At 43.5% G+C, this 13,948-nt stretch overlaps 1 protein-coding gene across 2 annotated transcripts in view; it reads right to left on the reverse strand.

Moving 5' to 3' along the window:
- Window positions 1-458: 458 nt before the first annotated feature.
- LOC117446973 (myosin-10) overlaps window positions 459-13,948 on the reverse strand; it is a 62,455-nt gene continuing 48,965 nt past the window's right edge. For both annotated transcript variants that reach the window (XM_034083531.2, XM_034083523.2), the window contains 17 exons: window positions 12,012-12,224; window positions 11,297-11,441; window positions 10,976-11,182; window positions 10,734-10,838; window positions 10,251-10,403; window positions 8,708-8,956; window positions 8,403-8,615; window positions 7,377-7,589; window positions 7,125-7,286; window positions 6,297-6,425; window positions 5,509-5,597; window positions 5,013-5,136; window positions 4,722-4,811; window positions 4,463-4,581; window positions 4,025-4,133; window positions 3,750-3,922; window positions 459-3,060 (listed from right to left, as the gene is read on the reverse strand). In XM_034083531.2, the coding sequence (XP_033939422.1) occupies window positions 2,913-3,060; window positions 3,750-3,922; window positions 4,025-4,133; window positions 4,463-4,581; window positions 4,722-4,811; window positions 5,013-5,136; window positions 5,509-5,597; window positions 6,297-6,425; window positions 7,125-7,286; window positions 7,377-7,589; window positions 8,403-8,615; window positions 8,708-8,956; window positions 10,251-10,403; window positions 10,734-10,838; window positions 10,976-11,182; window positions 11,297-11,441; window positions 12,012-12,224 (2,641 nt within the window). In that variant the 3' untranslated portion in view covers window positions 459-2,912. The remainder of the gene's footprint in view (window positions 3,061-3,749; window positions 3,923-4,024; window positions 4,134-4,462; window positions 4,582-4,721; window positions 4,812-5,012; window positions 5,137-5,508; window positions 5,598-6,296; window positions 6,426-7,124; window positions 7,287-7,376; window positions 7,590-8,402; window positions 8,616-8,707; window positions 8,957-10,250; window positions 10,404-10,733; window positions 10,839-10,975; window positions 11,183-11,296; window positions 11,442-12,011; window positions 12,225-13,948) is intronic.

The following is a 13,948-nucleotide window of genomic DNA, read 5'->3' on the forward strand; positions in this document are numbered from 1 at the left end:
TTTTGCCTCATTTTCGAATTTTTTCATATTTTTGATATATTATATCTTTGATATTTGTCCACTTTTTCATGATATATTCAACATGCTATATACATTTGTCCTATTTTTCGACACGCTAGACTGACTTTCATGATATTTTTAGGACATACTATGCTATGATTTATTTCATTATTTGTTTGACATAGCATGACCACCTTTCATATTTCTGACGTTTTCATATTTTTTCAACATACCATACCATATAATACATTTATTTTGGGGGGCGCCTTTCATAACACCCAAGGACACCTTACAGGGTTACAGATTTACAATTTTACCTTACAAATTAAAACAGTGAATTTAGTATTTTACTGGTATAGTATTTAGTACATTTTATAAAATAACTTTTTCAACATACTATTAACTATAAACCCCCCCCCCCCCTTCCCCTCCCCCAAACAAAACAGCTCAGTCACGGCTACAATGAATATGCTTTATTTTCCTTTTACAAAACAAACCGAACAAAAAAATTACCGTCTAGAAATACAGGTATACAAGAAATAAAATGATGGGAGTATTTGCAATTGGATGCCTGGTTGTCAACAGCCAGCTGGATAATAATAATAATAATGATAAAATAAAAACGAGTTAACTACTTGTGAATGTTAAAGCTTTAAACCAAATAACAACCAATATCCTGTGCAGAGCGTCACTTCCCTTCAATGACTTCAGCACTGAGAGGTTACTTTAAATCTCAGTGCAGAAGTCATTGGGGAATCCAGCTGCTGCTCACTGTAAAGATACTGAAATACTGATCTGACCTAAACACTGAAGCTAGGAGTTTATTATGAACACGGAGGTACACAGCGGATATGATATGAAGCACAGCAAAATACAAAAGAAAGAAAAAAGTTTAATCGTTGAAGTTCTCATTGGTTTACCTGTTTAATCTTTCTGTACTGAAATCACTGCTATGTTCCTATTTAGTGTCTAAGGCACTCTTAAAGAAACATACTGTTTATATTTAGGAGAAGGGCAGAGAAGTCCGCTGTCGACAACCATCCTAATCTGCTGACTCATGATAAAGAAACTAAGGTTGATGGATGGATATGGGTGTTTTTTACACTGTAGTGGTTTAACTGTTAATTAAGGGTAACACCATTTTTCAGCCGTCCATCACCTGTGGGTACTAAGTGCTTAATGTATCAGGGCTGTCAGGAGTATGGAGGCTTCAACTCAGAACCATGGCACAAAGCAGTCCATGTTTGTTGGTATTGGGTCACGTTACATTTGAGGCACAGAGTGGAGCGTTTTTCTGAAAAGTTATTACAGATCAATCCCTAAGAGCACTCCTAAAATCCCAAAGAGACTTCTAACTGGAGGAAAAATATTCTGTCTGTCACACAAACACATGTTTTCTTTAAACTTTTTAGCAGCATGGATGAGTCCTCGAAGTCCCTAGAAAGATAAACTTGAATAAAAGATGAATACGGTTTATTGATGGAGTCTCTCTTTAAATGTTTTGGATTTATGATGGATCGAATCCAAAGGGATGCATCTCATGGAGCTTTTCCATTTGTTTCCAAATGTTCTATCCATACTGCAAGTCTGCATGTCTTGAACCTCACAAGGATGTATGAAAATATAAAATAATTTAATATGAAAAAATATTACATCATTTGTTGCAGACCCTTATGAATGTGTGACAACTTGGGGGAAACCGTTAAAACCGTTCAATTGAATTTCTTTGTTATTTCTTTCATCCATATTGACATTAGAGTCTTTGGAAAGACGGAAGGTAATTCAAATCCTTAAAAGATTGGCAGGTAATTCTTTTACAGAAAAACTCATGCTTCAGCTCTGTAATTTAATTGAGTGAGTCCAAACTGGGGCCCGGCACGAACTCTGAAAATATTCTCACTACGTTTCAGACGGTCAGCATTTCTAATCAAACCACCTGTTTAGCCTCGAGTGCTTCCAGTAAGAGCCTTTTTTATTCTGTGTTTCCAGTTAAAATGTTAAATATATTTCCGTGAATTTTCCAGCATCTTTCTCACCATCCACATTGGAGCATATTACAGAATGTGTTAACCCCTATGAGTTATGAGATTTCTAGTTAAAACCCAGCGACACATTCTTTCGTTAAAAGTTGAGATGAAGCAACAAACACTTTTTCACAGTAATACACTTACAATTTAGAGTCGGCTCTCTTCTATTGCATGTCCCGAGGCGTTTGCTGTTCCTGTAGACGCTGTCCGGTCATCAGAAGGAAACTCATGCAACAAAAGCAGCCGGTGAGGCGACCCAAGGACACGCTGACCTTGGACTGAGAGGAGGGAGTGAGTGGGGAAAGATGGCTTTTACACAACTAGTGAGCAGAACACTTAAAACACCAGAGTGAAACACGCTTCGTTGAAGTCCTACATTTCCAGTATGGGGTGCGTTCACATACGTTACATGTGTGTACACAGCCTCCACCTACTGTTTTATATAAAAAGCACTTTGCACCTAAGCTTCATTTCTCAATAAGCAGATAACTTCGGGCTGATGATGGGATGAGTGTTTCGTCGTGACGCTGAGATGATACATGGCCGAGAGACGAGCCAGGACTGGCAGCTTGCCGGAGGAGAACGGAGTAAGGCAGAGTTGTCCGTGGCCCCTGAGACCCTCCAGGACTGGAGGCGTGGCGTCAGGGGAGGGCGATGGATTTTCCCTGCAGTGTTAACCGATACAAAAAGGGCTGACAGGCGGACTCCACCCAGCGTGACCAAAAATCATCGCTCCAACCGTCTGTCCAGTCAGGGGTTTGAAGTGAGGAAGAGGATGGTGACACCATGGATCTATCTGGGGGAGAACTAAGCGCAGGTGGTGAGGTGGAGGTGAGTGAAGAGGCCAGGGGGGCGAGGAATGAGAGGGTCTCTGTGTTTCTGTGTTTACTCGGCGTTGGTGGGTTGCGTGTCGTTGAAGTCTCCGGCGCGGCTGTCGGCGTCGTCGTCCGACATGTCGACGGAGGCTCCGTCCAAGTTGAGGTTGCGGCGGCCCGAGCGGTTGGAGGAGAAGCTGCTGACCGGACCGCCACGCCTGGGAGGAGCGAAGAAGACAAACTTAAACCTCTGATGCTTCAACAAGTAGTTCAACATTTGTTTGTGTCTGTGTGGCAAGGAGGTAGTTAGCTTAGCATAAAGAATGGAAGTGGGGGGAAACTGCTAGCCTAACTCAAAGTTATAAAATCTAGGTAGCAGAACCTCTAGAGCTCACTGGGGCTTGTTGCATCTTGCTTGTTTAATCCATCAAAAGAGTAACATGTTGGAACTATTCTGTACATACAGTATGACACATGGCCAGAATAGGCTTTGTACTTGCTGGGTACGGATTAAACAAACAAGATGACATTAGAGAATATAGGTATTGATATTGTTAAACTTGCGAGAGAGTCAGGCTAGCTGTTGTGAGACTTATCGCCATGCTAAGGTTAGCGCCTCCTGGCTCCATATAAGTGTGTGTCTGTATTTCACTAAATGCCTAACTATTTATTCCCTATTCAACCTGACACACGTAAGGTAAGCCTTGCAAATACATACACAAGCTAAAAATAGATCAAAATGGTATAACTGGACACCAGTGCCACTAAAATAGCAAACCAAACTACTGTATGTCAAGAGTTAATATTAATAAGTTTATTTATTTTATTCCATCTAACTTTAATGTTGTGACTTTATCAGTTAATTTATTATTATTAATTTGTGGCAGTGCACGTTGCCTCTCCCTACCGGAGGCGGTTCTTGAGGGAGTTGACCTCCCGGGTGAGCCCCTCGCTGCCCTCCGTGGCGTCGTCCAGCTCCCGCTGCAGCTTCCTGCGGGTGGCGTTGGCGCGGGTCGCCTCCTCCTCCGCCTCCTCCAGCTGACGCTTCAGCTGCTTCATGCGAGAGTTGGCTTTCTCCATCTGACGGACACATGGGGAAACAGGCGGACACAGAGAGCGGTTGATGGTTGGCTGGTTTACCCTCCTGAGTGAAAATACACTTTAACTCTCATTACGCAATACCTGCTCCTTGTATTGGTCGGCATGACGACGCTCATCCTCCACCTGCATCATCACCTCCTTCAGTTTTTTCTCCGTGCGACGGACAATCTTGTTGGCTGCTGCTCTCTCCCTGCAAGTTCAAACAGACAGGACACATTACATCCTGTACATAATGAATGTAGACACATCACGAACTAGCAGCCTTAATGTCTTTAAATACATGTTGGGATGTTTAATTGTTGTTGAAAATATAATAAATCACAAGACATTTTTCAAATCAAGTTTATTACATCTTTTTCTCTTTTCCAGTTTTTTATTTTAATGTCTGAACACACTTCTGCTTCTGTGACGAAAGGATTTCCCAAATTGGGATCAATAAAGTATCGATCTATCCATCTCTCCTCAAATGGATGCAGCATTTCCTCTCCGACATGGTGTCGTGATGAGTTCGTCTCATACTTTGCCTCCTGCTCCATCTGCTCCTCCAGCTGCAGGATCTTGGCCTCCAGGGCGGTGATGGACGCCTTGAACTTTAACTTGACAGTCGCCTCCAGCTCTGCCAGCTTGGCTTTCAAATCCTGCGTTTATAATATGTAAATGTTAGAATCATGAACATTAAATATGATCAAATATACATACCTACTTACGAACATAACACCTGACTTTTGGGTAGATTATATACCCTATATGCTAGTGAGTTTAACAAAGTATATGAGACCTTGTTCTGCCGCTCCATCTGTTGCCGAGCGTTCTCACTCTTCTGTGCGGTGCTGCGTTCTGCGGTCAGCTCCGTGCTCAGGTTGTCGACCTGAGAGAGGGAGGAGAGAGGGTCGGGTAGATGCTCCGTGGGAACTGATGTATTGAGAGTTACACCTTTACTGAAGAACGGTCAGTGCATGCGGGCGTTTGCTGATGGACCTCAGTTAACATGTTGTGTGTGTTTATTTTCTTTTGAAACATTAAAGCAAGCAGCTTCATGAAACTTCCCGTTGTCTCATGCGCAGTGTACCTGGAGGCAGGACTTCCTGAAGCGGTCGTTGAGCAGCTCCATGTTGCCCTGCTCCTCCTCCAGCTCCTCCTCCAGCTGGGTGATACGCGCCTCCATCCTCCTCTTCTCCTCCAGCAGCGAAGACCTGACACACACATTTTATGAATGAGACATGCAGGAATCCGGAAGGGGAGATTTAATACCTTTCCAACATAATTCATACAGGCAGGGTTGGAAAAAAGAGCATAATATTGACTAATGTTGCATGGTTTATTACATCCCATTTATCCCGCTCTGAGAGACAGGCTTTTACCGATTGACTGATGTACACCGATTGCTGAATTCCATGTTTAACCAACCCAAATACTTTCCTTACAGCAGTCTATAAAACAAAGTGGACACTTAAGCTATCTTATTTTTTAAAAGATGACCAGATGATGTGTAAAAATACACTGGTTGCTCAGAAATGAATGTGAACACACATTTTTCAAATATCAGTAGAAACAGAGACACTGACTTTCCAGAAGCGCTGTTGGAGATCTCATCAGCCAGCTCGTCCCTCTCCTGCTCAGCATGTCGGCGGGCCCTCTCTGACGCTGCGTGGTCCTACACAAACAACACAAACAACACAAGAGGATCAGAACAGAGAAGACCTTTTTCCACAAAAAAACTGAAATGAAGTCTGACTGGAACTGATGAAAAGTGAATACATAGTATAAGCAGGGTTCATACACTTTTTCACAAATGATTTTCCATGACTTCTTCTCCATGACCTTTACCTCATTTTCCATGACCAAAAAAATTAGTCTCTCAGCGGTACCACTGAAAATGGTTTATTTGAACATGGAACAGGAAAATAAGGTCTGCATGAAACATGTTGTGCCTATCTAAAACAAATCAAATAGTAGGCTTACTAGCTTCTACACGCTAAGCAACTAAAACCTCTCAGCAGCAAAATACCTCGACCGTTAAATGCCATTTTACGTTTCATTACTATACGATACAGTCTTTATTATCATTATAGTATTACTATTTCGGCGATTAGATAAAATACAAATTATATTTGATGCAACTTTAGTTACATTTCCATGACTTTTCCAAAACTTTGGGAAAAATATTGCTTTCCAGGGCCTGGAATTAGCATTTTGAATTCCCATGACTTGTCCAGGTTTTTAATGACCGAAAGAACCCTGATTAAGTCACTTTGCCTGTCATTAACAAAAGACTCTTACACAGGTTTTATCAGACATGATCTGATCTCTAATTTAATACATTTGACATGAAATGAATAATCTGGAGCATGACCTCCTGCAGCTGTAGGATCTCAGCTTCCAGGCCCTTGAGTTTCTTCTCGTTCTCCTTGGACTGGGTGAAGATCTCGTCCCTGGAGGCTCTGGCCTCCTCCAGCTCCCTCTGATAGTCCTTCGTCTGAGCCTGCAGAGACAGGGAGGAGCAGAGAGTCAAACGCTGCCTCAGCAGGACAGGGACCACTCAGGGGCTTTTACACTCTGAGGTATACGATGCATCCCAGCGTAAAAATAACAGGAAGTCAGTTAGTTAGTTTCATTGATCTGATTTGGCTTGTCAACACGGTCAGCAGTAATAACAGCAGCTGACAGAGCCCATTAGGGTAATCTGAGACCCTTCAATTCAATCCGAGCACATCGGCATCATACATTTATGTTTGTTTCTGACTTACTTACACTTATCTATAATGCCCATTGTGAATAAACAGCCTGCTTAGAAATCATTGAGGAGCCACTTATAACAGAGATGAGCAGAGAAACCACACGTTCTTCAGTGTCAAAGTAATGTAGAGATCATCCGTGTGTAAACTGCCAACATCTCCAAAACGTAAAAATGTATAGGCTAAAAATAAGGCTCACGTTATGGTCGACAGCTAACTCACTGACTCCGTAGCAAAAAAGTACTTGCTGTTAGCTCCCCCAAAGCATCACGCAAGCTAAGAGCATGATTATCCAAATAGAAGTAAGACAAAGAATTATAACCCATTAATAACCGTGTCTTAAACGGGATTCTTTACTGTTTTCTTAACAGTAATGAGGTTCAGTTGTTCTTCTCTATACATTCCTATACTCATAATCTGACCTGTGTACATGTGTGTGTGTGTACCTGTAGTTTTTTGAGTTGTTTGACAGCCTCGTCCCTGCCTTTGTTGGCGGCCTGGATCTGCCCCTCCAGCTCGTTTAGGTCCATCTCCAGCTTCTTCTTGGCGGCCACGGCCAGAGTTCTCTGCTTCCTCTCGTCCTCCAACTCTGCCTCCATCTCGCGCACCTGGAGAAGTGAAACAACACGGCATGGCAGGTTGGACCAAGTGTTTCAGCCTGATAAAAACCGCCAGGTCATCTCTGTGTGGACGTGTACCTGCTTGACGAGCGACCTCTTCTTCTCCTCTCCCTGCTCGTCTCTGGCCGTCAGGTCTCGCTCAAACTGGGCCTTCATGGCCTGCATGTTGACCTCCAGGCGCAGCTTGGCGTCCTCTGTGGCCTGCAGCTCGTCCTCCAGCTCCTCCAGCTGAGTTCTCATCTCCTCCACCTGCTGCTCCAGCGTCCGCTTGGACTTCTCCAGTTCATGCACCTGGACGCACCGACAGGGAAAACAGTAACATGAGCAAGAGAGGCAGGAGCAAAGATCCTGAGAAAACCCTGAGAGGATTTCAAGAAGGAAGAATAATCTTTAAGAGTTTTATGACAAACATTTAAACTAACTGTAAAGTATTAACTCATCACTGTAGCCTGTATGCCAGAGCAGGCTTGCCTTCACTAACTGTACGTAGGCTCAGTCCCTGGTACATGTTCATCTACAAAGCCATCTTAGGTAAACTACCTTCTAACATCGGCTCTCTGATCACACGGCCAATTGAAAGTAGCCGTGTGAGTAATGAGTATTGATCTCATGCTGTGGTTTTATTAAATGTGCCAAGTGCTAGGACTGTCTTAGGGACGAACGCTTTTAGGTGCGCAGCTCCTTTAACTTGGAACAGTCTGCAAAAAGAATGGAAACTGAGCAATTTGGTTCCACTACATGTTTTTAAAGCTCGGAAAGATGCTATCCAATCGGAAACTGTTGGAACCTGTAAATGTCAGGAGCTATGTAAACTGTAGTCGCTGTAAATATGCTGTATGATGTCCTTTTTGTTTTTCTGTCTTCATGTGGAACCTACTTGCAGCAGGTCTCCCTTGAAAAACAGATCAATGATCTCAATGGGATTCACCGGGTTAAATAAAGGTTTGAAATGAAAACTACCCTGGTTGATCATACTATACTCTTTAGTTAGACCTGGCAGCTACAATATCAATTCAGCTGTAAATGAAATCCAAATAGATTACATTTGTAACGCCTCTCTGCTTTGGCATTTAGCAGTCATTTAAGGGGTCAAAGGTCACTCACATTCTTCCCCACGTCGTCCTTGGAGCTCATCAGGTCCTCCATCTCAGCGCGGAGCTGCTTGTTGAACCTCTCCAGCTCCTCCTTGGCCTCCAGGGCCTCCTCCAGAGCGCGGGCCATGGACAGAGCCTTGGTGTCCTTCTCTCGGGTCTCGGCCTCCGCGCGGTCTCGCTCCTCAGCGTACCGAGCAGAGATGGTCTTCTCTTCAGCAAGCAGCTAGTGTAGAAAAAGAAAATATCACTCAATACACTGATGTAAATCTAAATCGTGAAACTAACATTACTGAAACATCAGTTGGTCGAGTGTACCTGGTCAAACTTCTTTTGTTTTTTTTCAAGGCTGGAGACGATCTGTCTCTGGTGGTCCAGGTCCACCATCAGGTCGTCCAGCTCCTGCTGCAGGCGGTTCTTGGTCTTCTCCATCTTATCCATGGACATGGTCTTCTCCTCCAGGCGCTGGGTGGTCAGCTCCATGTCCTTCTGGAGTTTTCTCTTCACCTCCTCCAGGCCCTCCAGCGACCCCACATCTTCATCTAGCTTCTTCTTCGTCTCAAACAGCTAGAGGAAGGCATTTTTCAAATCAGTGAGTTCATGAAAAGATAATATGTGACCTGCTCCATCGAAATCAGTCGCATTGACCCGAAGACACATTTTGAGTATACACTGTTGGAAAGAGGAGATTCCTAGCTTTCTGATTATATCAGATTGTTGTTGTGCTCCAAATATTAAGCAAAAATATGTCACATTATATAATGACTGTCACGAGTCATCATTTTGAGAAAAAGGCCTTTAAACTTTCCTCTTCTCTGGAATCCATCGATCTGATTGGTTATTAGCGGAGCAAATGATCAAGATACTACGGAGGGAAGATATTTTCGTTTGGATTGCTGGTCTGGGGGAAGCTCGCGAGTGTGTGTGTGTGTTTGTGTAATTTTGCGTTTGTGTGTATTGTGTTTGTTTCCCGGGGAAAACACTCACGAGAAACACCGGCTGTTGTTCTGCCGTCACAAGCTTTAAAGCTGTATCTATCATCTGAATTTGCCGAAACAAGTTTAATATTCTGAAAGCCAAGACTTTGTTTAATTGAAATCAGATGAAAACTAACTGTAACGGACCCTGCCGTGTTATCTATGATCACTATACGCCTTTCATTCATAATGTCAGCCGGAGGGAGGGGGGCGGCGCTGCGGAAGAGCCGAGTGTGAGTGAGAGGTGCCTCTTCTTCCCTTTACAAGCTTCAAAAATGTATTTATCGTGTGATTTTGGAAATAAAAGTTTCATATTCCGAAAGCCAAGACTCTATTTATTTAAAATCAAACAAAACACCCGAACCCCGAAAAACTATTTTTTTACGCAAATCCACGTTTATTTTGAAATGAGCCGTTGCGACTTCCGACTGATTTGGATAGAGCGGGTCACATGTGAGATTACAACAAGTGATCATCATGCAGTAGTTCATCCTGTTAATGAAGGCCTTTGTGTTGGCGAAAGGTTCAGAAGCACAGTGTGCAATGTTGGCGTTAAGAGGGGCAAATGAGAAACCTCAGCTACTGATGCATAATGAATCTGTAACTATTGAACATAAGTGTATCTGTAACATGTCAGTTCCCTACTGAGAAACATCTGCCTCCAGACACTTGTCTTTCATTTGCTGCAGAGTCTCACTGCTTTACAGCTGTTTGCATGCTGCTCTGCACATCAACGGCAGTCCAGTATCAGTGGGGCCTTCATCATCGTGTGTGTGCATATGACATTCAGATGTGTGTGTGCCTATGACATTCAGATGTGTGTGTGCCTATGACATTCAGATGTGTGTGTGTGTAGGAATATCTACACATCTGAGGTGGCGCACCTGAGCCTGCACTGTCTGCAGCTGTTTCTCCAGGTTGCGTCGCGCCTCCTCGTCCTCCTCCTGCTGCTCCAGCAGGGCGCTCCTCTCCACCTCCAGCTGCCGGATCTGGCCGCTCAGGTTCAGCTTCTGACGTGTCTCCTCCTGACGCAGCTCCTACACCAGAAAGGGTCATTACAGAAAGTTATTTTAGTAACGAATACCTTTCAGATGCTAATTGGTGTGATCAAAGCAACCATTTTTTAATGAATTAGAATTCGTTTAATTAGCTGTATGCCATGATCAAAGGTTACCTTAAAACACCTGTGGACCTTGTTCATTTGTCTACATTATTCTTGAAGTGTGGCTCTCATGTGCATCAAGAACCACGCTGCCATCTTGCTGTTCAAACTTCATGACAAATATGTGACACCTTATGTAACTTTAACATTGATTCTAAAGCAAGTGAAGCTTTAAACTTGTCTGATGTTGTTTCTGTCTCCGCACCTCAGAGTCTTGCAGCTTGCTGTTCAGTTTGTCAGCTTCCTTGGCCAGTTTGACGCCCTTCTTCTCCGACTCCTCCAGCAAAGCGGACGCATTGTCTAGCTCTGTCTGAGAAAAGACAAATTGGGAGATGATGAAACCACAATAAACAAATCCAGTGTTCCAGGAATATTCCCTTTCATATAATGGTTGTGTTTCCAGAGTCATCTGAGGCTACGTCTCTCACTGCCTCTGGAGGCGTTTACCTGCAGTCTGTGTGAGCGTTCCGACAGCTCAGCCTTGACCCTCTCGACCTCGGTGGTCCTGGACGTGAACTCCTGCAGCTGAGACTCCAGTTTCTTCCTCTTATGCTCGGACTCTCCCTTCAGCTGCTGCAGACTCTTCACATCAACAGCCAGCTCTTTGTTCTCGCTCTCCAGACTCTGCTTGTTCTTCTCCAGGTTGGCTTTGAACTGCACACAGCACGAATACATGTCAGTTCATTTCCAGTTTCATTTCATGTTCTGTGTAAATATGATACACAAGGCTAAAGGCTCTGCGAGTGTCAGCAGGTACGAGCCCCTCACCCTCTTGGCCTGTTCCAGCTGTTCGGACACTTCTTCCAGCGCCGTGCCGTGCCTCTGTCTCACTTCCTGGATCTGGGCCTCGTGGTTTCTGGTCTCATCATCTATGGCTTTCTTCAGCTCCGCCACCTCTTGCTCCCGCTTGGACCTGGAGTGCAGACACAAAATAAAGAATTGTAATAGGAGAGGACACCCTCCTTGATACAATACATCTTAACAGGCAAGGCCTCATTGCTATAGTCGGCTTAACAAAAAAAAAAGTAACTGTATACAAAGAAGAGCGTATTATAGTGTTGGAGATAACTGTGACATGTAAAAGAGGAGAAAATAAAACAATACAAGATCTTGGAACTAGTAAACTAATCTATGCATGTTTGTAAAATAGTAGTTGCAATTATCAAGCTGCTGCCTATGCTAATATCTGCTAATGTAGCATTAAGCTATTGTCCTCAATCTGGGATGAGTTGCAGCTACAGTATATACAGTAGATGTGTTAGGCTCACCTGTTTCTAGGTCCACATTAAAAGATATGTTACATTTTTAAACTTGGGAGTTTTCAGCTCTAATCAATGATTAGAGTGACATCACTCATTTCCCAAAACGTCCCTAACCCTAACCCATGTGCAGTAGGACTCCCGACACCTGTAATCAGGCTTTGATGTGTCCAAACGGTGGAGTTGCCCTTTATTTCATTAATAAAGCAGCGTTCAATGAGCACCTGAGCTCCTGCTGGGCAGCGGTGGTGTCCAGCGTGTCCTCCAGCTCCGTCTTCAAGGCCTCGAGCTCTTCACTCAGGTCCCTCTTCAATTTTTCAGCTTTACTCCGGCACATCTTCTCCGACTCCAGGTCCTCCTGCAGCTCAGCGAGGTGTGCCTGCAGCTCCCGAACCTGCTTCAAGGCGTTGTTCTTCTGCAGGGTCTCTTCGTCACTCCTGGTTAGACACAAAGGAAGCCGGTTGTTCAGACAAAACCCTTATCATACTATTTAAACTTGGTTGTCATGAATATAGCGAACATTTTCCAGCTTAGACCATTTGCTGACGATCTGAATGTTCAACTTCTTCTATATTCCACATCAATATTTTAGCTGAATTACATTTTTTGTTTTAGTATGTGAATATAAAAGTACAAGAATCCAGGTCTTATGTTCTTGTACACTTAACCTCCTTACAATGCTGACCATACCAGTAACACCCTTTTAGGCTTCAAATTGGACAACTTCCTTTTCTGTTATAGTGTTTGCACTACAGCTGACATTTCAACACACATTCAAGATCATTGCTTATCCATACACTTATCGTGAACACGTTTCGTCCTTTATCGCTTCTCTCAGTGTTAAGGTTTCAATTACATATTCAAGTCCTCAACATGACAGCAGTAGTGCAATAAAGCAGCTATTATAAAGGATTTTTACATTAAAAGAAAAGTCTAATTCTTTCATCTGAAATGAGGCCACCGGTGCACACAGGGTGACGGTGTGGGGACTGTTCTCTGCCCAAGCTCTCCACTGTCTGTCTGTGTGTGTGTGTGTGTGTGTGTGTGTGTGTGTGTGTGTGTGTGTGTGTGTGTGTGTGTGTGTGTTTTATTTGCGAGATGATGAGCATGTTGATGACTGTTGATTTGTTTTGCTGCTGGAAGTGAGGAGGCCAAGTCAGATGAATGCTGGCTGCAACACCCCCCTAACATTCCTTGCTTGAGTAGAAACGCACTGATTAAACTTGGTGTAATAAGGGCTCGACTTCATTATGAGCACAACACCACGGAGTTGATTAAAGGCACTAATGACTCCAATATAAAAGTCATTCCCTGTAATCCACAAATACCGAATACGATTGTTCGCAGAATAGCTGCTGTAATCAAAATGAGGCGCATCAAGTTGAAGGAAAGCATAATTATCTGAAGCTTGACTAAACTGATGATTTCTGAGTGTGAAATGACATTAACAAACGACCCCTGCAGCCTGGACTATTAGCCGGCTGGAAAGAGGGAACCACTGAGAAGTCAAAATAATCTGAGCTGACCTTCACAGCAACGACCTTCACAGCCGTGTACCTCATCAACATGCATCTGGGGACGGCTAAATGGGAAAATAATTAAATATGACATAGCTCATATTTTGTTCCTACTGTTTAGAGAATCTGGACACACAGAGGTTTTAAATAAATCAAGAATATATGTTGTGGTAAGAAACACAACGCGTAAAGCCATAGCTGAGAGAAATCTTGTGATAGTAAAATAACAGACTTTCCCCTTCACAGCAAAGACCAAGCCAAGCTCTTTATTGCTTCGTGTGGAAAAACAACTGCAAAGAAAAAGGCAGACGCCATCAATCAACATCAATTTGCCTGCAATCAGACGCGCTGCTTCCAACATGCAAGCTCTCAGCCAGAGAAGGCAAACACAGAAGAGTGAAGGATCAGAGTAGGTCTGCAGAAAGACCGTCTGCAGCAGCTGAAGACGTTATCGGCTCTAAGTCAGAGTCAGAGTTCGAGTTGACTGACTGCTTGTTTTGTCTATTTTCGGTCTTTCTATTGAATTGGAGTGCAGTTGTCATGGAAATAGGATGTGCTGCACTAGTAAGAGGATGTGAGTGAAGTTGTGCTTCACATGCTAACAACGAGCAATAACACTAACAGTGATATTTCCCCACATCAGT

This window comes from Pseudochaenichthys georgianus, chromosome 1 (genome assembly GCF_902827115.2).
Source record: "Pseudochaenichthys georgianus chromosome 1, fPseGeo1.2, whole genome shotgun sequence".
Taxonomy (NCBI): domain Eukaryota; kingdom Metazoa; phylum Chordata; class Actinopteri; order Perciformes; family Channichthyidae; genus Pseudochaenichthys; species Pseudochaenichthys georgianus.